The 24,228-nt window shown below is 40.0% G+C and overlaps 1 protein-coding gene across 1 annotated transcript in view; it reads right to left on the bottom strand.

Annotated features, from left to right (window-relative positions):
- The window catches only part of RPTOR (regulatory associated protein of MTOR complex 1), a 438,767-nt gene extending 426,959 nt beyond the window's left edge, over nucleotides 1-11,808 (bottom strand). Inside the window, exon 1 of the mRNA XM_083354435.1 lies at nucleotides 10,309-11,808. Within this exon, the coding sequence (XP_083210561.1) occupies nucleotides 10,309-10,470 (162 nt within the window). The 5' untranslated portion in view covers nucleotides 10,471-11,808. The remainder of the gene's footprint in view (nucleotides 1-10,308) is intronic.
- Nucleotides 11,809-24,228: the final 12,420 nt, after the last annotated feature.

The following is a 24,228-nucleotide window of genomic DNA, read 5'->3' as shown; positions in this document are numbered from 1 at the left end:
ATTCATTCTATTTTTCCCCATCAAATACAGCTGCCTTGTCTTTTGACAGCTTAATTTTCAGATCCATACTTCTCTATGCATCATTCTTGGTTTTAAAGGGGTGGCGGTAGAGCCTTGGTGGAGCAGTGGACTAATGCCTCCTTAAGTAACACCAGCTGCCTGCAATTAGTGCAGGTTCGCATCCCACCAGGCTCAAGGTTGACTCAGCCTTCCCTCCTTCCGAGGTAGGTAAAATGAGGACCCAGATTGTTGGGGGCAATAAGCTGACTTTGTAATAATGCCGCTTGGGGTGTGTGTGAAAGCCCTAACAAGCAGGCATATACATAGAATGAAGGCTACTGCTAAGCTTGTAAGCCGCCCTGAGTCTTCGGAGAAGGGCGGGATATAAATGGAATTAAAAAAAAAAAAAAAAAAAAAAACTAATATTCATTGCAAATAATTCAGATTCTGCCAACAACACATCACCTGCATACAAAGGTTCAGAATGATTTCTTCCATCAACCAACATAATGCTAACATAATGACAGGCATTCCTTATACATTTATCCATAAATATATTAAAGAAACAAGGGAACATCATACACCATTGTCTTACGGTAGTTCTTAAGCAGCACTGAACTATTTACTTAAGATTTCTATTTGTTCTCAAATATTTTATTTTTTATCATATATTGCTATTAATGTATTCACCTCCAGATTCATACAAACTTTCCAAAATTTGAGTCTATTTGCTTTATCATATAATTTATATCAACAAATATACAATAAGTTTCTTCTTCACATGCTACATTTCTCATTTTGGTTTAAAAATAAACCTGAAAAAGAGCCAGGTTATGTTTAACAAATTCACCAAAGAAAGATTTTTATATATATCTGGAAAATAACTAGATATAATAGACCACTTATATATATCTCGGCCAACAGATCTCAATGGAAGGTGATACAATAAAGGATGAACAGCGTGTTAAATGTGGTTGTCAGGCATTTGGCTAGCTAAGCATAATTTTCAAGAACAACCTCCCCCTATGCCTGAAAAGTTTTCTATCGGTGTGTGCTACCTGTTTTAACATATGCCAGAGAAACATGGACACTAACCTCATAATCAATACAAAAGCTACGCGTGGCGCAGAGAGCCACGGAAAGATACATGCTTGGCATCATAAGACAAGATAGAAAGACTTGCACATGGATTAGAGAATAAATGAAAGTATACTATATCATCAAGAGAGTAAAAGAAATGAAATGGAAATAAGCTGGTCACATAACAAGAAGAAGTGATGGCAGGTGGACCAAGGCAGTCATCGAATGGATCACACGATAAAAAGCGTCCATAAAAGAGACCTAAAACAAGATGGATCGACGACATCAGCAAGTATTGGCAAAAGAAAGCTTAAAACATGCAGAAGAGGCCTTCATCCTGCAGTGGATAGACAATGGATAGAATGATGATGATGACATTTCCCACCAACCCATCAAAGAGCAAAAGAAGTGGTTCATGTAACCCCACCTTGGCATAATCCACACTGCACTTCCAGAATGTTTCTCATTGTCACCTCTTGTACTCTTCAAGTCAGAATTCTGCCAACCCTTTTTCCTTGCACTTTTTAAAATAAAATGTTATCCCACCCCTGCCCTCATAATTTTTTTGATTGATCTTGCTACATTTTTCTTTCTATAAGATATGGCTGTCATATCTGGGCTGAACAACCTGGACGTTATCTCTTCTGGCAGAATAATCAAAGACAGTTTTTAGTTTCTGTATGAAATTGACAAGAGTGGTCCATTAGAGAATCATTGCTGTCCGTAATAGCAATTGCCATTTTGGCAGCTCCATTTCTCAAGACTGCAAGAATAAATCACACCTGAGCACAATCTGTGGAAAAAAGTACTCTTAAGCAAGAGTATATATAGCTGAGGGATGAAAGTCTTGCACTTGTTTGGGGATATGTCACAGTAGTCAGGTAATGAGCCCACAGAGTGAAGTAACATGATTAGAGGAGAAGAAATGGCAGGAAGCACACCCATGGCAAATACATTTGATTGCTGAGCTTGCTCAAATAGCTGCATCATTTGGGTAACAGCTACAGTCCATTAACTCATCTGTGCATCTTTGATACTGAAATAAAATATGGGTTGCCTTTCAGCGTTCAGCTGTGCTCCCAGATTGCCATGGAGTCAGTCACGAACAAGCAACAAGGTAGCTTCCCTTGTAAAGGAAATTGAGGAATTGCTGAGATTGTCAAGCTCTTAACAGCTGATCCAAAAGCAAGATTTTTTTTTTCCACAAAGGCTTACAGAAATCTTGGCAAATAGATACTTTGACTTTAGCGATTTTTTTTGTTCCTCTTGTTACAAGCCTTCTGATGGACAAAGAAGCTGGCTACCTATTTTTTCTGACAATGGAAGAATATGCAGGTGTTCCTAGCTAATAATATTTTCAGTCATCCTCTTTTCCAGGTTTTAATAAGACCCCCTAAGCCAGGGGTCGGCAACCTCGGCTCTTTTATGACTCGTGGACTTCAACTCCCAGAATTCCTGAGCCAGCTATGCTATGCTGGCTCAGGAATTCTGGGAGTTGAAGTCCACGAGTCATAAAAGAGCCGAGGTTGCCGACCCCTGCCCTAAGCGGTCCAATAACTACTACAATCACTATTCCTGGGAAAGGCTTTCTGTAAGCCTATGAAGTATGACCTAATTGCATCAATCTTTTTACATGTTTAGGGATACAGTCAAGATACAGGATAATACAAAAATATAACATTAAGGAAAAATATCATTGGTAAGATACAAGAAATTCAAGTTTCCAAGATAACCTATCTAAATGACAGAGCACGCTTGTTATATGGGATAGCAAAGCTTCAGTAGGGATAAAGGAGCTCTGCCCTCCCCCCCCCCCAAAAGAGCAAAAATAAAATGCCTGAGAGTTTATGCACATCAAGGTGTGCCGTTTGTCCAGCGGAGGAGAGTTTTAAGAAAAATACTGAATTAAATAATAGCACTGCGATTACAAAATGTCATTAAAAACTGACATTCAGAAGCATGAACGCAGTTAAACATGAGTAAACTATGTAAAGAAAGGAATAAAGAAACATTCTCGGAGGGGAACAAACTGAAGAAGCGCCGATATACTGCATTCAGCAGTTAACATAACCTTTCACCTCCCAGGTGAAAAAAAAACGTATCTTCAGATGTCATTCTAAACAAAACAGAGCAGAGGCCATCCAAACGTTCCTCAATAGGGAGGTCCATAATTTGAGTAATGCTTCCCATACTTTCCTGAGTCCTGTTTTACTTAAGACGCTTTCACGATTAAAGCAAATATTTGTAAATGATTTTTTTCTTAATAACTGTAAATACACTAAGGCGCTTTCTAGCAGATTGGTGCCTATAAACCTTATATCAAACCTTGTATAAACCTTATATCAAACCTTATAGTTATTTTTCCATGTTATTTAACCTTGTATTAACCCTACCCTTGGTGTCTAAACTAAGATACCCTTTAAAAGCTTCAACTTTCTTTATAAGAAGAAATGAATGCACTGACAATTTATTCACAGGGTTTTTTTTCATATACAGTACATCCAAGTTCCTGTTTTTATCACTGCATGATTTCCCCCACAGAATTAGTTGGGGTAATGGAGAAGTCTTTGAACTCTGGTGCCAGAGAAGACTCCTGCGAGTTACTTGGACTGCAAGGCGATCAAACCGGTCAGTCCTAGAGGAGATCAACCCTGACTGCTCTTTAGAAGGCCAGATCCTGAAGCTAAAACTCAAATACTTTGGCCACCTTATGAGAAGGAAGGACTCACTGGAGAAGAGCCAAATGCTGGGAAAGGTTGAGGGCAATAGAAGAAGGGGATGACAGAGAATGAGGTGGTTGGATGGAGTCACTGAAGCAGTAGGCGTGAGCTTAAATGGACTCCAGAAGATGGTAGAGGACAGGAAGGCCTGGAGGAACATTGTCCATAGGGTCGCGATGGGTCGGACACGACTTCGCAACTAACAACAACAACAACAACAACAATGGAGAAGGGACAAGGACCAATGAAAAGAGGATGGCCCTGCATTCAATCCCTTCAAATGTGAATGCAGTGAAGTGGAAAAGTAATTCAATTTTTCCCTTAGTACTGCTTTAAAGCAAACTTCCCCCATTCACTCAAACTTAAATATACACAATCCTACTAAAAAATATAGCAAAATCTGCATCTTCCTCCCCAACCACTAAAACCAAATTAGAAGCACTGATCATAATACCTAGCAATAATCTTTGGGAATGAAAAATTTCTACCTGTATTTTTTTTGGAAGTTGGCAATAAATCTATCCATTAATACAGAAACTGTGTTATTTAAATAAAGGTTTTATTACTTTATGGTCATTTCTATAATTTTGCTTTCCATTGGAAGTATATTACAGGCAGCCCTCGAGTTATGACCACAATTGAGCCCAAAATTTATGTTGCTAAGTGAAATATTTGTTAAGTGTGTTTTGCCCCATTTAATAATAATAAGTTGGAAGGGACCTTGGAGGTCATCTAGTCCAACCCCCTGCTCAAGCAGGAAACCCTATACCATTTCAGACAAATGGCTGTCCAGTCTCTTCTTAAAAACTTCCAGTGTTGGAGCATTCACCACTTCTGGAGGCAGGTTGTTCCACTGGTTAGTTGTTCTGTCAGGAAGTTTTACAACTTTTCTTGTCACAGTTGTTAAGTGAATCATTTGTTAAGTTAGTAGCCTGGTTGTTAAGTGAATCTGGCTTCCCCACTGACTTTGCTTGTCAAGAGGTCACAAAAGCTGATCACATGACCACAGGACACTACAACCGTCATAAATATGAACCAGTTGTAAAGTATCTGAGTTTTGATCATGTGACCATGGGGATGCTTCAATGTTCGCAAGTGTGAAAAATGGTCATAAATCATGTTTTCAGGGCTGTTATAACTTTGAATGTCACTAAATGCAGGACTACTTGTATCTGCTTAAGGAGAAATTTTAATTCTTGGCTGGTTATTTTGTTTATCAAAATATCTCATTTACCTGGTTAACCTTCAGTGGATAATGAAGCAACAAGAATAAAAAGCTGTTAAAATAAAAACATTGCAAACAGATTTTTGTTTCCCATATGCTTTAGAAATCACAGTAAATGTGGCTCAATTCTTATTTCAACAGCCATTTGTAAGCTAAAATCCAACACATTCAGGACTCTAGTTTTAATGAACTAGCAGAGCTGAGATTTCATTCTACATTCAAAGCACAATTCCTATGTCTATAAAAAAAACTTTGAATAAATAATACATCAAAGGAGTTTCATTGTGATAGCCTACAAATGCCACGGAGCATGCTGGGAAGAATAAACCCTTTATGACATTACAGAATTCTGGTAGTAAATATATTACAATATTAGTCAGATTTATTACCGAGTTCCTTTAAATGTAGATTTTCTCACAACCAGTAAGACATTGAAAAATCTTCTATTCAAATAGCTTCAATTTTCTTGTTATTAAAATTATTTACAGGTAATCCACGATATACGACCACAATTGAGCCCAAAATTTCCACTGCTAAACAAGCTCATTGTTAAGTGAGTTTTGTTCAATTTTATGACCTTTCTGCCCAGTTGTTCAGTGAAACACTGCTATTGTTAAGTGAAACTAGATACGCCCCATGGACTTTGTTTGTCAGAAATCAGCTGGGAAGGTTACAAATGGTGATCACATGACACTAGGACAGTGTCACTCTTACAAATACACACCAAATTGCCAAGCAACTGAATTTTGATCACATGATCATAGGGATGCTGCAACTGTCATAAGTGTGAAAACTGATCATAAGTAATTTTTTTCAGTGTTGTAAGATTGAAAAACACACTAAATGAATGGTTGTAAATTCAAGGGCTTTCTGTATTACCAAAATTTTAAGAAAGAATTTCATCTATAATGTCCCTGCATGCCATGTGGTTTCTTGTGCTCAGATAATCAACTTCAGAAATTAATCAGTTCAGCTTCTAGTCCAGTGATGGCGAACCTTTTAGAGACCGAGTGCCCAAGCTGCAACGCAAAACCCACTTATGTATCGTCGGGTGCCGGGTGGGTGTGGCCCATTGGGTGGACATGGCTGAGGTGGTCACGGCAGACTGGATGGGCGTGGCTGGGGTGGGTGTGGCCACCTTGATGTTGCTCATGGGGAGGGATGCCTGTGGGGGCCAGGCAGGGTTGGGGAAGATCCAGGGAGTCTCTGGCATGTGGGACGGTGGGCAGGAGGCTCATCCTGCAGGGTGAGGCAAGGTGAATCAGGGGGCAGGGGTGCCATTGACACAAGTCAAGGTGAGGCGAGGCAGGGGCCGGGGTGGCTGCTGCCTGATACCATCAGCCCCCGCACACAGCGAATGCATGGGGACCGTGTTCATCAGTAGCCACAGCCTGCTGGCCCCTCGGTTTCAGCACAACGTGGCTGTTTGCCGCCTCGCACGACGCACCCAATGCGGCTGCCATGAGGCTGCAGAACAAGACGGGCAGAGATAAGAAACCCGCCTGGCTTGTTCCACAGCCTCATGGCAGTGACACTGGGCAGGAGGCGGCAAATGGCCAGTTTCGGCATGCCGCAGCTATTTGCCACCTCGCGTATTGCACCCAATGCTACTGTAATGCGGCTCGGCCGAAAGCGGCTGTGGAACAAGTGGGGCAGGTTTCCCCCTCACCTGCCCATTCAGCTACAGCTTTGGTGGCTCTGTAGGCACAGCTGCGAAGTTCTCATCTGACAGATAAGAGAACTTCACAGCTCTGCCTACAGAGACACCAAAGCAACAGGTGGAGCACTGGAGTCTCAGGGAGGGAGGGCGCTGAAGTGGGCGGTCGGGCCATTGGCAAGAGCAATGCGCCTGACGAGAAAGCAGCCTTGGAACAAGTGGGGCAGGTAAGGAAAGAAATCCTCGCTCCCCCCCGAAATTGCCTTTCTTTGCTTACCTGGCTTCCAGCCCCGTGCTGTTTCTCCTTCACAATCCACTGCTGCATGCAAGGAAACAAAGGAAGGGGTTTTTTGGGGGGGGGGAAAGGTCAATCAATTCCAACTTCGCGATCTTTCATGAGAAGTTGGAATTGATTTTGACCTTTTTCCCCCCCAAAAAACCTTCCTGTTTTCTTGCACATGGCGGCGGATTGCGAAGGAGAAATGGCATGGGGCTGGAAGCCAGGTAAGGAAAGAAAGGCAATTTCGGGGGGGGGGGGAGTGAGGATTTCTTTCCTTACCTGCCCCACTTGTTCCGAGGCCGCTTTCTACTCAGACGCATTGCTCTTGCCAACGGCCTGACCGCCCACTTCAGTGCCCTTCCTCCCCAAGCCTCTGGTGCACCTGCTGCTTTGGTCGGTCTGCCGGTCCCCACCTCAACACCCTGCTCACCGTCGGCCAGCACAACCACCCCGGGGCTGCAGGGGCTGGCCTGCATGCAGGGTAAGGTTGCTGTGCCTGCCCCCACCCAGATGCCCTCTCCTCCTCCAAGTGTTTTTTTTACTAACCTGCCTTTCAGCTGCATTCCGTTTTCCCGTTCATTTCTCAGCCTTCACCGCATGTTTGTGGGACTATGGGTAAAAAAAAAAGTTCCATCAGACTTTCTAACTTCTTGAGATCTCGCAAGAAGTTAGAAAGTCTGATGGAACTTCTTTTTTTCCCCCCGATAGTCCCACAAACACATGGTGAAGGCTGAGAAGCGAAAGGAGAAACAGAATGCAGCTGAAAGGCAGGTTAGTAAAAAAAATGCATGGGGAGGCAGGGGCAGGCTGCCTTACCTTGTGCAGGTATTGATGCAGGCTGTTCATGGAAGGGACTGAAGGCCTAGGACTGGGGTGATGGCGCGCATGCCCACAGAGAGGGCTCTGCATGCCACCTGTGGTATGTGTGCCATAGGTTCGCCACCACAGTTCTAGTACAAAAGAAAATCAGTGATATTGCAGGATGAACAGCTGCCCATTGAGAGACATTCCCATCTCATCCTGGTTTCCCCTCCCCTTTTGAGATTAAGGTGTTATAATGCCTGCCTCACACAAAGGCCCATCCCGTTGTGTGTCTTTTTTCTTACTTCAAAAAGCAAACATAGCAAGCAAAGACAAATAGGTGGGGTGATGTTTAGTTGCCATTTCTATGCTCCACTAGATAGCTGGAAGGAACACCAGCCAGCTCAAGAAGAGGAGGGGAGATTTGCAGGCTGCCATGTAACATTGTTGCTACATAGTTGTTGAAAAGGTGACTGCAGGAAAGGAGTCAAAGACACTGTTTATCTCATCTGATCCCAAAGATATTTTCCCAAAAGTAAACCCCACTTGGTAGAATGAAATGCTTAAATAAAATATCCAGAGGATTGTAGGTCATGACACTGATACTATTTGGATATTTATTAAGAGGTGTATAAACCAAACCTCTTCCTGAATATGTGGATTCTCCGCATCTTTCTATGCAGCCACAAAGAACTGAGAAACTTTCACCTTTGGTTCTGAACAAGCACTGCTGGCTATGTTGTCCACAATTGGAATTGTAGCTCATCCTGAATATAGATTGAAAACTTATTTGAAACTTATTGAAGTACACTAGTTCAGATTATACAAAAAGCTGTGGTTAATGAAAAGATAAATATACACTCTCTATCCCCTACTCTTCACTGTGAGGCGCGAGCAGAATGAAGTACATGGAAGCACAAAATGGAACTACTGTAAATTCATTCACATCTTGCTAAAATTAAGTTTAGCATAACACAGACAAATTTAAAAATAAATATCACCTGGTAAGCTGCATGGCAATAAAACATCTGAGAAATAGCATATAAAATCAAATACCGGTAAGCAACAATTAGAGCTAGGTAATGCCCCTGGATCATAGAGCCAAATTCCGTTTGCTACTTTGATTTTTCCTGAGCACTACAAAACTGCTGCCAGCTCCCTTGCTATTGTATTTGGCAGATTTTGCTATACAAATTAGTTATAATTCACCTTCTGTTATTGCAATAATAGCCCACTTTCATAGAATTACTGCACCAAAAAAGAGGGTCTCTTAGGCACTTGCACAATAGCCTAATCAACTACAATCTGGCACCGTAGTGAAGGACTAGATTATATTTGAACAGACAAAATATTTTCTTCTCAGCATTACCATTTGCTCTCTGTGATTAAACAGAAAACATAGGACCCAGGAAAAAAACAAGTGTGCAAGTGTATATTTATGAGACTGTAATCCTAGTCAGCCAGTTAATTTTCACAACATTCCAAACAAAAACATAAAAACCCAAAGTTACATCACTGATAAACTTATTTATCTCATTGGATCACTTTTTAAACTACTGTTGGATGTTTTGACTGGTTAGCTGGTAACTTCCAACTGCCTAAAGAATTCAAATACAACAAATTAATTTTTCACATATGTTATTTAAGGACCGTCTTCTCCCAGTCATATCTACCCGACCTAAACAGAGTGGGGAGGCAAAGAACGCTACGAATCCACTCTCCTAAGGAGGTACATCTAGTGGGACCAAGAAGAGGCTTCTCTGTGATAGCTGCCTCCCTGTGGAACATCATCTCCACAGAAATAAGATTGGCCCTCACTTTGACAATCTTTTGAAGGCCTGGTTTTGACAACAGGGCTGGGAAACCCAGAGTGGGATGGAGCCCATCAAGGGGTTTATCTGACTGACTGTTATTGCCAGAAGGGTGGGGGATATTGCTTTTTATTGTTTTTACATGAAATTTTTATCTCGGTAAGCCACCTGGAATCACTGAGAATTTAGCGGCCATATAAATTTTCTTAAATAAATAAAAAATAAAAATAAAATAAATATGCCATAAGAGCTAACATGCAGACTGTAAGTGTGATATCACTTCCAAAAGCAATGTATTTTCTCCAAGGTCTCCTAAGATTCTAAAGCTGTTAAAATCTACAGGCCTTCCAACTGAGTCCGGTTTTGATTAAACATACAATAAATATGGTGTTCAATGTACGGCTAACAAAATCAAGCAACAAAGTTTATCAGAAATACAAACTGCTTGACATTAATTCATTACTCTCTATCCAGATAATTTCCCAAACAGTAAATTATCATATTATTAAATATATTTATTATTTAAAAGACAAAGTACAAACTTTAAATCTATCTTAACTGCATTCATGATTTATTAGCATGCACTGTAACAATTTAACACATTTTCAAGATTAAAGAAATCCCAGTTAGAAAAACTTTGTGGCTTCACTAAGGACAAGGCGTATACCCCCAAATTAATTACAGTAAGAGAATCCCTTGTTTCCAAATAAAAAGTTTCTGCTAGAGATCATTACCCGGTCTTTCATCCGCCAACTCTGAGCCAGTGATTTGGAGCCCTCAATTTTCTCACAGTGCCTCTTCTTCATAAAGGCCAAAGGCAAATTCCAGTCCGTCATGTCTGACTCATCTTCCTCCCCAAGACCCAGGAGGGGTGACTGCAGCATATCAGACTCCATCAAGAAGAGTAGGGATCAAAGTAACCAGTAGAGGAAAAAATCACCACTCCAAGGAAATGTTTTAAGACAAGTAACTGGATAACAAGACACTACGTTAGTTGTTGTTTAGGTTTATGTTTTATGAGAAGATGCTTTTTCGAAATAGATGCATGAGTGTTATTGTTAAACTGTATAATAATGTTCCCTGTACAGCAGCTGGGAAATTCCTGTGCAGAACGGACAATCTCAGGGAGTAATATAATCACTATACAAAGGAAAACTATCTGGTAGTCAATGATCTATTGTTATCTAGATGAAATAATGATCACAGATGTGTACATGGATTTTTTTTTATCCTTCTTCAGAAACAGGATATTATCTCAATATTCAAGAGATATAGGGTGACCAGATAACTCTTTTTATTGAAAAAGTTCCTGCCCACAATACAATGATTTAATTTAGGAGAAGACTATCAGACAATGCGCACTTGAAACAAAGTTTGATATGATCGGTCTAAAAAGTATTTTAGATAGAAAACATGGCTTTCTATGTAGCTATGTAGCAGAGCACTTCGATCACAGCTAAAGTAGAAACGCTGCAGTGATACCACACTTGTCACTCTAGCTCAGAATAAAGCTGATATGCCTTGTGCTACATACTGTAGTGTAGAGAAATTGCAGGAAAAGCAGACGTTGAGAAATCAGTGCTATATCCCAGTTGGAGAGTCAGACAAAACAATCACTTCTCAAGCAACTGTGGCAAGTGCTGTTTAACGTACACTCTCGTTGAGATCTCTTTTCTTAATTTTGGACGGGACGTTAGCCTATACTGTGAACTTCAGTGAGTCGATCTGGATTCGGACGTGAAGAATCCGAGCGCAGGATTCTCTTTCACGATACAGCTACAAAAGGAGAGGCTTGCACTTTGATCTCCCGTTTAAAGGCAAAACTAGCAAACAGGATAAAGCGGAGTTCGGAAAGAAAGGAACGATTTGGCCGTAGGCACCTCTCTGTTCCAGGCTTGACTGTTATCTGCTCTTAGAAAGCAGCTGGCCGCCAAGATCACCCCTTGGAGATCGCTCTGGACCAAGCGATGAGATGGACTCTCTCCCTCCTGGGCCCGTTTCCGACAGCGTGCAGCCAGAAGGGAATAAATCGTCCTACCCCCGCGGAGGCGCCTGCTTTTTGCGCGGCTGCAACGGTGGGCGCCCAATTCGACCCATTATGTTCCCCGACTCGGAGAGCTGGCTGGTTCCTCTTCGCGGAGAAGTTCCCCAAGTAGCGGGGGGTTGGAGAAGCTGAAGGAAACCGTTCCGGAGAGCCAAATTCTCCTCAGCAGCACACCAAGGAGGCAGCCATATTGCCGAGGACCAGAATGCATCGCAGCGACGGGCCTTCAGATGGCTCAAATTGAAGGAAACGCGTTCCGTACGGGCTGATTCAAAAGCGGGAGGGTAAGAAGGGCCGAGCGTGAACAGGTTGCCTAGCAACCTGCTGGAACAGTCGCCGTAACTTTCAGCTCCCGGTGCGGGACGCCTTACCTTTTCCCTCTCTCCTTGAGTGGTGGAGTAGTGATCGTGGTCATCCGGAAACCTGGCCAGGTGAAGAACTTCTGGTGTTTGAAACCTACTCCACGTTTTCTTTTAAAAAAAGAGGGAAAGTTCCTTATATGAGAAAAAAATAGTTCAATACTGTATTTCCAATATATTTTGCCTCATTTAGTACAACCTATCTACTTTTAAGGGACGCGGTGGTTCAGTGGGTTAGGACGCTGAGCTTGTCTATCAGAAGGTCGGCAGTTTGGCAGGTCGAATCCTGAGTGCCGTGTAGCAGAGTGAGCGCCTGTTACTCGTCCCAGCTTCTGCCAACCTAGCAGTTTGAAAGCACGTAAAAATGCAAGTAGAAAAATAGGGACCACTACGGTGGGAAGGTAACAGCGTTCCGTGTGCCTTTGGCGTCTAGTCATGCCGGCCACATGACCACGGAGACGTCCTCGGACAAGCGCTGGCTCTTCGGCTTTGAAATGGAGATGAGCGCCGGCCCCTAGAGTCGGAAACGACTAGCACGCATGTGCGGGGGAACCTTTACCTTTTACCTTTATCTACTTTTAACTCAAAGGGCACGTTATTGCCCAGGATACGGCAGATCCTGTGGGTTAAATGACAAGGAAATCAAACAAAAGCCAAATACTGCAGGAAATCCTTGACTTACCAACATTCGTTTAGTGACTGAAGTTACAATGGCACCAAAAGAAGTGACTTATAACTGTTTTTTCACATTTACAATCGTTGCAGCATCTCCATGGTCACATCATCAGAATTCAGACGCTTGGCAACTGATATGTATTTATGAGGGTCACAGTGTCACGGAGTCATGTGATCACCTTTTGTGACCTTCTGACAGGCAAAGTCAATGGGGAAGCCAGGTGCATTTAACAACCATGTTACTAACTTAACAACTGCAGTGATTCACTTAACAACTGAAGCAAAACTCACTTAACTGTCTTGCTTAGCGTTGGAAATTTTGGGCTCAATTGTGGTTCTAAATTGAAGAGTACCTGTATAAACCTAAATTATACAGAGCCTTCTGTGTAAACTTTCTATAGTTACTCCACTCACATTACCTTCCATCTTTCAGCAAGCTTACATCTAGGCTACAAAAATTTGGACTACCATCAGACAGCAGCAAATAGAATTTTTGGTATCTTTGCAGGTGTAGGAAGTGACACACACACACCCCAGAGAAGAAAATATTAATGAGGGAGAAAAGCATGCCCAGTTTTCTTAATAGCCCCAAGTCTCCCTCCCCCAAGCAGAAACCAGCTCTGTAGAAATGCAGATGTAAATAATCCAGGAAGGTTGGAGGCCCCCAGCTAGAAACTTAGGAAGACAAAGACACCTAAAATCTACATACCCCACCCAAACTCTAAGACAGGACATAATAGGATTAACCCACAGATGCCAAAGGGCACACTCAGACCAGGTCAAAGTTCATGCCACAGGAACAACTCCAAACAAAAGGCTCAAGAAGGTATAAAAACCCACTCCCTACATGTGCTCGCTCTCTTTGCCTCCAGAGCCATCTTCCTGTCTGACTCTCCTCTTCAATAAACTGCATCCTATGACTATGGAGAGTTAAAGTCCGATAGAACTTAATGTTTTATTTTTGTTGTTAGCATATTTTAGTTTATGTTTGTATTATTATACCCTGTATTCAGCTCTAGGAAGTCGAGGAGGGGGGAGGGTTGGGGAGAGGGGAGGGGGAGGAGGGAGTTCATTGTATTTAAAAATTGTAAAACTTTTCAATAAATTTTTTTTTAAAAAAAATAAACTGCATCCTTTCTAAAGCAGTTGCCATGTTGTTTATTCCCGACTTGGACTGAACCATGATGAAGACTTTTCCTTCAACACAGCCATGTAATAATTGTCTGGATGTTTGCAGCCCAGTTTCATGTGTACATGCCTTGTTATTACACCAGATCTGTCTTCTTACATAATTATGACTTCTCACATTTAGGACTGATCTGCACAACAACAATAGTTGTTCCCATTCTCATCTTTTAATGCTATCCACATCTGACATGGTATATTTTGGATTCTAGTATTATGAGGAATTGAATTAAATTGTCCTTAATCGTGTGATTCATCCTTTTCATTTTCCAGTTCAAACGCGTTGTATAACGAAAGCAGTAACAATCATAAAGTTTTACCATGTCTGTAAAAGAGATTCTTAAATGAAAAGAATGCTATGTTTTGTTTTGACTTTTTTGTTCTTTCTATCTTGAGTTACTAACAATGGAATAAATGTTTTTATTAAGCATCAGATAGAGTTATGATCAGTTTGGAATATATCTGTTCTCTTGCTCTACTTCTGTAACAAAGGATTTCAACCAATAAAGAACATTTCTCCACATTTTGATAGCATAAATTGTTTAACTAAAAAGGATAGAAAGAAAGGCAAAAAGACCCACTAACAGTACAAGACAAACTGTGACATGAAGTTCCGCTAAAAAGAATAAAAGCAGAAACAGTGTGCCCAAACTGATGAAGAAACAATTCTCTTGGAAGAGCCACTTAAGAAAGATAATCCCCCAATAAGTTTTGCAATGCATATGAAGAGCATCTTTTTACTTGTTCCTTTCCAACTATTGTTAGCAAAATTGAATGGGTATATGTCCTGAATCAAGGCTCAAATCATTTTGTATTAAAATTATGCCAGTTTGACAGGTTGATATTATAAGATAAGAAAATTAATTATGTACACTAAAGAATATTGATGTATATTCTTTAGTATGTATTTGAATATATATATATATATATATATATATATATATATATATATATATATATATATATATATATATATATATATATATATATATATATATATATATATATATATATGTTTTCTGAGGTTTTCGCGGGTGCCTGTATGTGGATCCTTGGTTTTTCGGGTTTTTCCCCGCGTAGAATTAAAGGTGTAGGCGCAACGTTTCGATGGAATCCCATCCATCATCATCAGGCTTCTGTTTCCTTCTTCTGGGAGAAGCATGTGGCTGTTTGTTCCTCTTTTTTAAACTGCCAGAGGGGGTGTGTTCTGTGGAGGTGTGCTCTGATTGGGTAGGGGACCAAGTGTGTTCTGATTGGGTGGGGGTGTGTTTTGAATGGTGGGGGTGTTCTGATTGGGTGGGGGTGTGTTCTGAGTGGATGGGCTGGTCTCAGCTGCCAGCTCCAGACCTGAGCTGGTGAGTTGTGCTGCTTTTGTTCGGCTTCGTGTTTGTGGTGGTGCCATGTTTTTATAGTGGGTGTCAGTTTGCTTATTGTGTGGTTTGGAGGGGTTTAAAGTGGCTGATGTTGCAGCTGTAGTTAGGTTTCTGTTTTGTGGTTGTGTGTCTTTATCGTTGTGGGTTCGGATTTGCTTTTTGAATGGTTGTGTGGTGGTGATGTCATGTGATGTTATCATGAGTTTGGGTCTGGTATCATTCTTGGTGGTTGGGCTTCGTCTGTCAATCAAGGCGGGTTTCCAAATGGCTGGTAGACGAGAGGTATCATCTCGTTTATTCATGCTGTGGGGGCGTTTTTCTATCTCAATGGCTTCTCTGATTATTCTGTTGTTAAAATGTTCAATTTTGGCAATAGTTTTGGTTTTTTTAAAATCAATTTCATGTCCCGTGGCTTCAAAGTGTTGGACCAGGGATGAAGTTTGTTCTCCCTTTCTGAGTGGGATGAAGAAAGGGAGAACAAACTTCATCCCTGGTCCAACACTTTGAAGCCACGGGACATGAAATTGATTTTAAAAAAACCAAAACTATTGCCAAAATTGAACATTTTAACAACAGAATAATCAGAGAAGCCATTGAGATAGAAAAACGCCCCCACAGCATGAATAAACGAGATGATACCTCTCGTCTACCAGCCATTTGGAAACCCGCCTTGATTGACAGACGAAGCCCAACCACCAAGAATGATACCAGACCCAAACTCATGATAACATCACATGACATCACCACCACACAACCATTCAAAAAGCAAATCCGAACCCACAACGATAAAGACACACAACCACAAAACAGAAACCTAACTACAGCTGCAACATCAGCCACTTTAAACCCCTCCAAACCACACAATAAGCAAACTGACACCCACTATAAAAACATGGCACCACCACAAACACGAAGCCGAACAAAAGCAGCACAACTCACCAGCTCAGGTCTGGAGCTGGCAGCTGAGACCAGCCCATCCACTCAGAACACACCCCCACCCAATCAGAACACCCCCACCATTCAAAACACACTCCCACCCAATCAGAACACACTTGGTCCCCTACCCAATCAGAGCACACCTCCACAGAACACACCCCCTCTGGCAGTTTAAAAAAGAGGAACAAACAGCCACATGCTTCTCCCAGAAGAAGGAAACAGAAGCCTGATGATGATGGATGGGATTCCATCGAAACGTTGCGCCTACACCTTTAATTCTACGCGGGGAAAAACCCGAAAAACCAAGGATCCATATATATATATATATATATATATATATATATACTTGAGTGTATATTTGAACACGACCTTTAATTTTCTATATAACTAGGAGTTTAATATCTTGCTATGAACCCCCACTGAACCATCACTGAAATCTGTTTGGCACTTCACCCTTCTGAAATCTTAGTGGAGCCACATAGACACAAACTAGAAGCTTTATGTGCTCTAAATTCATATCATAAGTCTAAGAACCATTGATTAGAGTATGTGCTGTCAAGTTCTTCCAGGCCCTGAAACAGAATTATACATAGATTGGTTGCTTGTGGACATGAAGAACATTAAATGTCTTCCTATTTAACCTGGATTTTATACCAAGCAAAAACATTACTTTAGATCTGTTGGTTTTATGATTCTAGGCTCTTCCACCTGGACTGCTAAGCACAGTTCAGGACTCAATAAGTTAAAAAAAAAACCGTAAGGATGTGAATTGATGATATTGTTGAATGCTAAATGAACTCAGCTTTGACCTGAGTCAAGCAGCCTGAATGTTTTTTTCCTGCTCCAATTTTAAAGTGTGCCTTTTCTCAGTTTCTTATGGCACAAACTGTGCCATTCAATTCATCTGAAACACATCATGCCAAGTCTGGTCATTTGTGCCTTGAGTGCTTCCTCTGTGGCTCTGGCACTTCACATCAAGCTTTCAGGGGCAGTGCTGGCTGAAGTACCAATTCCAAACAATTCTGCATAAGGTGCCACAGGAAAGAACTAGGGGTGACATAATAGCAGTGCTCCAATATCTAAGGGGCTGCCACAAAGAAGAGCGGGTCAACCTATTCTCCAAAGCACCTGAAGTGAAGGCAGGACAAGAAGCAATGAATGGAAACTAATCAAGGAGAGAAGCAACCTAGAAGTAAGGAGAAATTTTCTGACAGTGAGAACAATTAATCAGTGGAACAACTTGCCTCCAGAAGTTGTGAATGCTCCAATACTGGAAGTTTTTAAGAACAGATTGGACAATCATTTGGCTGAAATGGTACAAGGTTGAGCAGGAAGTTGTGCTAGAAGACCTCCAAGCAGTGGTGGGATTCAGTCGTTTGCATTGGTTCAGCAGAGCCGGTAGCTAAATTTTGTTGAGTTCAGAGAACTGGCTGAGTGTACATTGCTTCCGGAAGGAGGCCTCCCAGGCCTAGAACAGCCTGCCAGAAGTGCGTGGATGCCACTTCCGGAAGTCCGTTCTAGGCCTCAGAGGCCCACACCTGCATCCATGCAGAGAACTGGTTGTTCAGGTATTTGAATCCCACCACTGCCTCCAAGGTCCCTTCCATCTCCGTTATTCTGTTATCTCTCTTTCCCTGTGGGAAGGGAAATAGCTCTTTAGCCACTCGTGTGTAGATGGAAGGGGTTTATTTGGAGCCACTCCCCACCCCTACTCCCACTTTTTATGTTGGAATAATTTCTTCCATTTCCATATTGAGTTAAGAATTTTTTATTGCTTCCATGTGCAAAAAGCCCCCAACTACCAATTTGTTTATGTAGATCTTCACTCAATCTGAGCAACTACATTTGTCATACAATCTTCACATGAAAATAAAGTTGTTGATCAGGCCAAGATTGATTTAGTCCAAAATTCTGCATCCAGCAATGAGCAACCAGATAGCTTTGAAATCCTATAAGGATGTGAAAGCAAAGTCCCTAATATATTGTCTGGCCACGGTATCTGGTACCTAGATATTTATAGCTACTGCATATGGAAGGCTAACGCACCTTGTCATTTTTATTGCTATATATCCATTATTTGGTCTGGCATGTAATAGCATAAGAAGAGTTGGGTTGGGTTGGATCAGACTAAAGGCCTGTTTATTTATCAAAGTATTCTGTTCCCACAGTGTATTTTGACCAGATGCCTCTGGCCTCACGTAATAACATGAGCGCAATAGCACCTTCCCACTTGTGTTCAGCAGCAAATGGTATTATTCAGAAGCATCTGCCTCTGATGCTGGAGGTGGATATAAAGCACCCCACAAATTTGTCTACTCTCCTTTTAAAACTAACCAAACCGCCCAAATGACATGTTACTATAATTAATTTCATTACATGAGTAAAAGCCTCCTCTTTGTTCTATTGCAAGAAATACCAGACAACTGTAACTTTTGCATTATAAGTAAACAATTCTCTGCAGCAGATCTCTGTCGTGTTGCCTCAAAGTCAACTTTTTATGAACACAAATCTAGTTTTCTATACCCAAACCCCCCAAGATTCCAGCTTGATTCACTAAATCACCAGAAATAAACTTGGGAAAGATTGAGCCAAAAGCTATTGAAGAAGTCCTTATGTTTATTACATAATATTCATGCAGTTGCTTTCCTAAGAATGAACTTGAATGCACAACTCTTTGCCTCTGTGGAAAGAATGATGTGCTCTTGTGTCCAGAAGTGATCTGAATCAAAGATCACTAAACAATTACCTTTGTGTTTAAATGGCATTCATTTTGGAGTGGCAGAAAACTGCAATGAAAGATTGGGCATAGTGTTCGTATTTACCTATTTGTTTTGAAACATTTGAAACCTGTTTTCTCATTTACATGGCAACTCATGGCCTGTAGGTAGAGATTAGATCCCAATTCTGCAGCTCCCAAAAATTATGTTGGCAAACCGTGGCAGCAAAATGTGAATAAACAGAGATGCAATTTCTTACTACTTATGCATTAGTTTTTATTTCCTGCCATTCATTCAGAAGCTCGAGATTAAGTACATCACACTCTCTCCTAGCGTTTTTCCCCATAACAATTCTGAGAGGTTGGGGAGAGAAAGAGAGGCAGTGAGTGAATAGCTTATAGTCACTCACTGAGCTTCTGTAGCTGAGAATGGACTTGAAACTGGTGACTGTCCAACATCTTAACCAATACCCAAACTAGCAAAGTTGTTTGCTGTCTTTATGTAATATATCTTTACTTTAAATCCAATTCTCTCTGCAAAAATTTCATCCCCAGTTATTTGAATGATATCAAAGGGGAAAATTTGCTTTGGAGTAGATGTGGGTGTGCATCCAGTGGTGGAATTCAAATACATAAACAACTAGTTCTCCGTGTGGATGCTAGCTACCAGTTCTGCCGAAGTGGTGCAAACCAGCTGAATCCCACCACTATGTGCATCTAGATTTTAGATTTTATTAGATTTATATACCGCCCTTTCCCGAAGGACTCAGGGCGGTTTACAGGGCATTTTAAAATCTTACCAATACAAAATACAAAGTTAAAAGACAAATAAAAGATTAAATTATCCCTGAAAATAAAACCCAGTTAAAATTCTCAGCCTGGGTCAGAGAGCTCAAAGAGCCAAGTCTTCAGGTCTCGGCGGAATGAACGTAGGTCAAGGGTAGTCCTGAGCTCCATGGGCAGATGGTTCCAGAGGGCAGGCGCACCCACAGAAAAGGCCCTCCCCTGGGTGTTATCCGCCGGCAATCTTTTACCGGCGGCACCCTGAGAAGACCCTCTCTCTGCGAGCGCACTGGACGAAGGGAGCTTGATGCTGGCAGCAGGTGTTCCCTCAAATATCCCGGACCCAAGCCATTTAGGGCTTTATAGGTCATTACCAGCACCTTGAATCTCACCCGGAGGGCAACCGAAAGCCAATGCAGCTCACGGAGCAGAGGTGTATGGGAGTATCGGGAAACCCCCATCACAACTCGTGCAGCCGCATTCTGCACCAGTTGAAGCCTCCGAGTGGTCCTCAAGGGCAGCCCCATGTAGAGAGCGTTGCAGTAGTCTAAACGGGAGGTCACGAGCGCATGAGTGACTGTGCGTAGGGCATCTTGGTCCAGGTAGGGTCGCAACTGGCGCAGCAGGCGAACCTGGGCAAAAGCCCCCCTGGTCACGGCTCCTATATGATCTTCAAAGTTGTTAGCATTCTTGGCAATTCCTTAAACCAATGGTGGCTTTTCCTTGGATTGTATAGCAGCTGCAGCCATTTTAAAGAGTTGCTAAGAAGTACAAACCGAACATCTAGCCACATGCCCCAATATTTTTTTTCCTTGCAATCTGAAGCACTGTGCAGCTCAACTGATCAAGAAATGTTGTAATTAAACTTCTTTTTAGGATTCCATTATAATTTTTCACTTCAGTGTCGGAGAATTTTGAATGTATATTTTTTATGCAGAGCATGGCAAGTCATAGCAAATACTTATTCTTTCACAGACAACTGTCCATCACATATTCTATAGGAGCTCTGTGTTTCATGAAACACATGGAGGTTTCTGCAAAACAAACAAGAGATGCTTATTTCATTATACATTACATGCATTTTGTTATATATTTCATAAGTATTTTTTACCTTCTTTGAAAGATTCAAGAAGAGGTCCCAAAAGTTCAGTTGCCTTTTGAAAAAGCACCTTTGGGACAACCATGACCTGGATGATTGAGAATCTCCATAGAAATTCAAGAAGAGGGTGCCAATACAGCAGACCAAGGAAAGAAGTGAAAATGCTAAAAAAAATAATGGCAAAAATAGTTAAAACAATTCTCAAATAATTTATTAAATGTTACTGTTCTTTAATAGTTACTATATCTTCTTTCAAAGCTTCATCTTTCAAATCACTTTCTTTTTCTGTTTGACAAAGTGCAAGTAGTTGAGTACTTTATGTGGAAAGTCTCTCAACAATCATGTGATAAGAAGGCAGTTGTTTTCATGGATTGGCAACTGATTACCTCCCACTAATAAAATAAACGTAATGGCATTTCATAGGGGTTGATATTGGGATTAGTCCTTTTTTTAACTTGTAAATAATTATCTGGATTAGGGTTGAGCAGCAAGGTGACCATATGCGCTGAAAACTTTAGATGGTTAGCATGGTAAAATAAAACAAGAGATTGTGAAGAACTCCAAAATGACCTCTTAAAACTGAGGCAGAATATTCCATAAGAGAAAATACATGCATCTGAGAAAACAAAATTTACTAAGGATTATAAAAAAAAGGCAAATTATGAATGGACTTATAATGATGAAGGAAATTTCAGCAGCAATTGAAAAGAGTAAACCAGAAAAGGTATCTAGGCCAGATGAGCTAATATATATTATATATGTTTTGAGGATGAGCTTTTCCAGCCTTTACAAGACATGATGAATTCTATTTTACAAGGTGGAAAAATGCCAGAAACTTGGAAAGAGGCTAACATAATGCTGATATCTAAAGAAAGACAGGACTTAACTTTAGCAAGGAATTTCAGACCAATATATTGATGAATAATGATTATAAGCTGTTTATAATGATTTTAATGGAAAGATTGAAAATAATTTTATGAGACTTTATTTATGAGGATCAGTGTGGGTTTTTATTAACATTTAATCTAATATTATCTTTCAAGACAGTTGAAAGATAGCAATAGCAATAGCATTTTAACCTTTATACTGCTTCACAGTGCTTTACAGCCCCTTCTAACAGTTTACAAAGTCAGCATATTGCCCCCAACAATTTGGGTTCTCATTTTACCAACCTCAGAAGGATGGAAGGCTGAGTCAACCTTGAACCAGTGAGAATCGATCTGCCGAACTGCTGGCAGCCGGCAGTCAGCAGAAGTAGCCTACAGTACTGCATTCTAACCACTGTGCCACCATGGCTGAAAGATATTGTTAGATTAATAAATGTGTTAGATGTTTGGAATATTTGGAACATAATGAAAAACAAGCTGCATTGATCTTTTTAGATGCAGAGAAGGCTTTTGACAACTTAAATTGCACTTTCATGTTTAAGGTTTTTGAAGATATGAGTTATGGAAAGAATTTTATAAAATGGGTGAAATTAATTTATACTTAGATAGTGTAAATAGTTATTAATGATTATTTAACCAAACCATGTGAGATTGAAGTAGGAATAAGACAAGGTTGCCCATTGTTTCCTGTTTTGGTTTATTTTATTTCTTGAAATATTAAATCAACATATTAGAAAAGATGAGAAGACATGAGCACAATGGTTAAAACAATAATAGTTAAAAGGTTTTGCAAATGTTTTTGGTGTTGACTTTAGCAGACCCATTAAAGGAACTGAATTTCTAATGAAATTTCTGTATGGCTGCCCTGAGTCACCTTATCAGTAAGAAAATTTAATAAATAAATAATGAGTAAATTCAAAGAATTTGGTGCCTTAGCTGGTTTAATTATTAATAAATAAAATATTTTTGTTAACAAAAAATATGAAGACACAAAATCAAACAGAGTTGATGAATAAAATTGTCAGGCTCTAAACACTGAGAAATACATGTTGCGATTTTTCTAATGAGACATCTTTATTGTCTCTCACCTATAGACAGAAATTTTGATAAACTAAAGCAGACTACTTGCATCATAAAAGATATACCCTGGAAATTATTATGGAGGAGCTGTCCACATCCTGTTACTCTCACACAAACTGTCTAAACTGTGTTGTCTCTTCCTCTAAACTACACTCCCTCCCTCCTGGGAATCCAGACAATATTCCATCACAAAAATAGCTTTTTTAAATTGAGAAGAAAATAAAATCTTTGGGTATAACTATGAAAAAAATGAATTCTATGTTATTTCAAAATAATTATGTTAAGAGGTGGAATGAAGTTAAAAAAGATATTTCAAAATGGTGAAAGTTACAGTTGTCATTGTTAGGTAGAATTTCTGTAATTAAATGAATTTTATATGTAGAATGCTATTTCTGTTTCAGACAATACCTGTTTTGACAAATGATATACCTTTAAACAATGACAGAAGGACACATCTAAATTAGGATGGCAAGGGAAAAAACATGAGTTATATATAAGGTGTTACAAGATGTGAAGGAAAGAGAAGGATTAGATCTACTAGATTTAAAACTATACTTTTGCTTAACTTGGATGAAAGAGTTGATATTGTTAAGGATTAGAAGGATATTGGATTTATTTATTTATTTATTTATTTTATTACATTTATATATATTTATTTAGAAAGTCATGATCTGAGATTTGGGTGGTGTTAGTATTTATGGTATGATAAAACTAAGGTGAATGCAGACTTTAAAATGATTATTTAGCCAGGCTATACTTAAAATATGGAATAAATGTAAATTTGGGTTCTGCCCAAAAATACATTTGTGGCTATCAGCACAAAAATTATTTTGTAGATGAGAAATGAGAAGTAAATACACAGAGTTAATTTACCGTGATGTACTAGAATTCTGTCAAAGGGATTGTAAAACAAAATCAAGAGAAAATCTGTTAATAGAAGGATTTCCATGTCAGTGAATATTTTTATGTACAATTATCAAAATGATTTAAAGTAAATAAAAGATTTTATAATTCTGAACAAAGTAAGACTTGTGTTCAAGAGAATATTGTGCCCCCTGAGGTGAGATCTGCACCCTCCCTTTTGGCCTTCCAAAAGGGCCTGATGGGACTATATCATACTGGAGGCGGTTAATGGACTGAGATAAGAACCCCAACTTCTCCCTGTGTGTATCTTGCTCCCTTCTTTGTTAATTTTTAAGTCAATTTTAGTGTTAATATTTTTAATGTTTTATCTTATTATTTTTATTGGTTGTATGCCACCTAGAGTCACCTCTAGGAGATATGGGTGGCATATAAGTTAAATAAATAAGATTGAGTTTGAAATAGGATTTTATACAAATGATGAATATGCTAAAATGTACACATTTTTGTTGAAATCTGAAAAAGGCAGAAGAAGAACAAATAAAAGAATGTATGAAAAATGGGCTAAAACTTTGGTTATAATATACAAGTAGATCCATTGGAAAATATATGATTGAAAGGAATGGAATTCTCCTTCAGCATTAAAGAGAATTTAT

This window comes from Vipera ursinii, assembly GCF_947247035.1.
Source record: "Vipera ursinii genome assembly, chromosome: 2".
Classification (NCBI taxonomy): Eukaryota; Metazoa; Chordata; class Lepidosauria; order Squamata; family Viperidae; genus Vipera; species Vipera ursinii.
The sequence above is the reverse complement of the archived record's forward strand: the minus strand, read 5'-3'. Positions and strand labels throughout refer to the sequence as shown.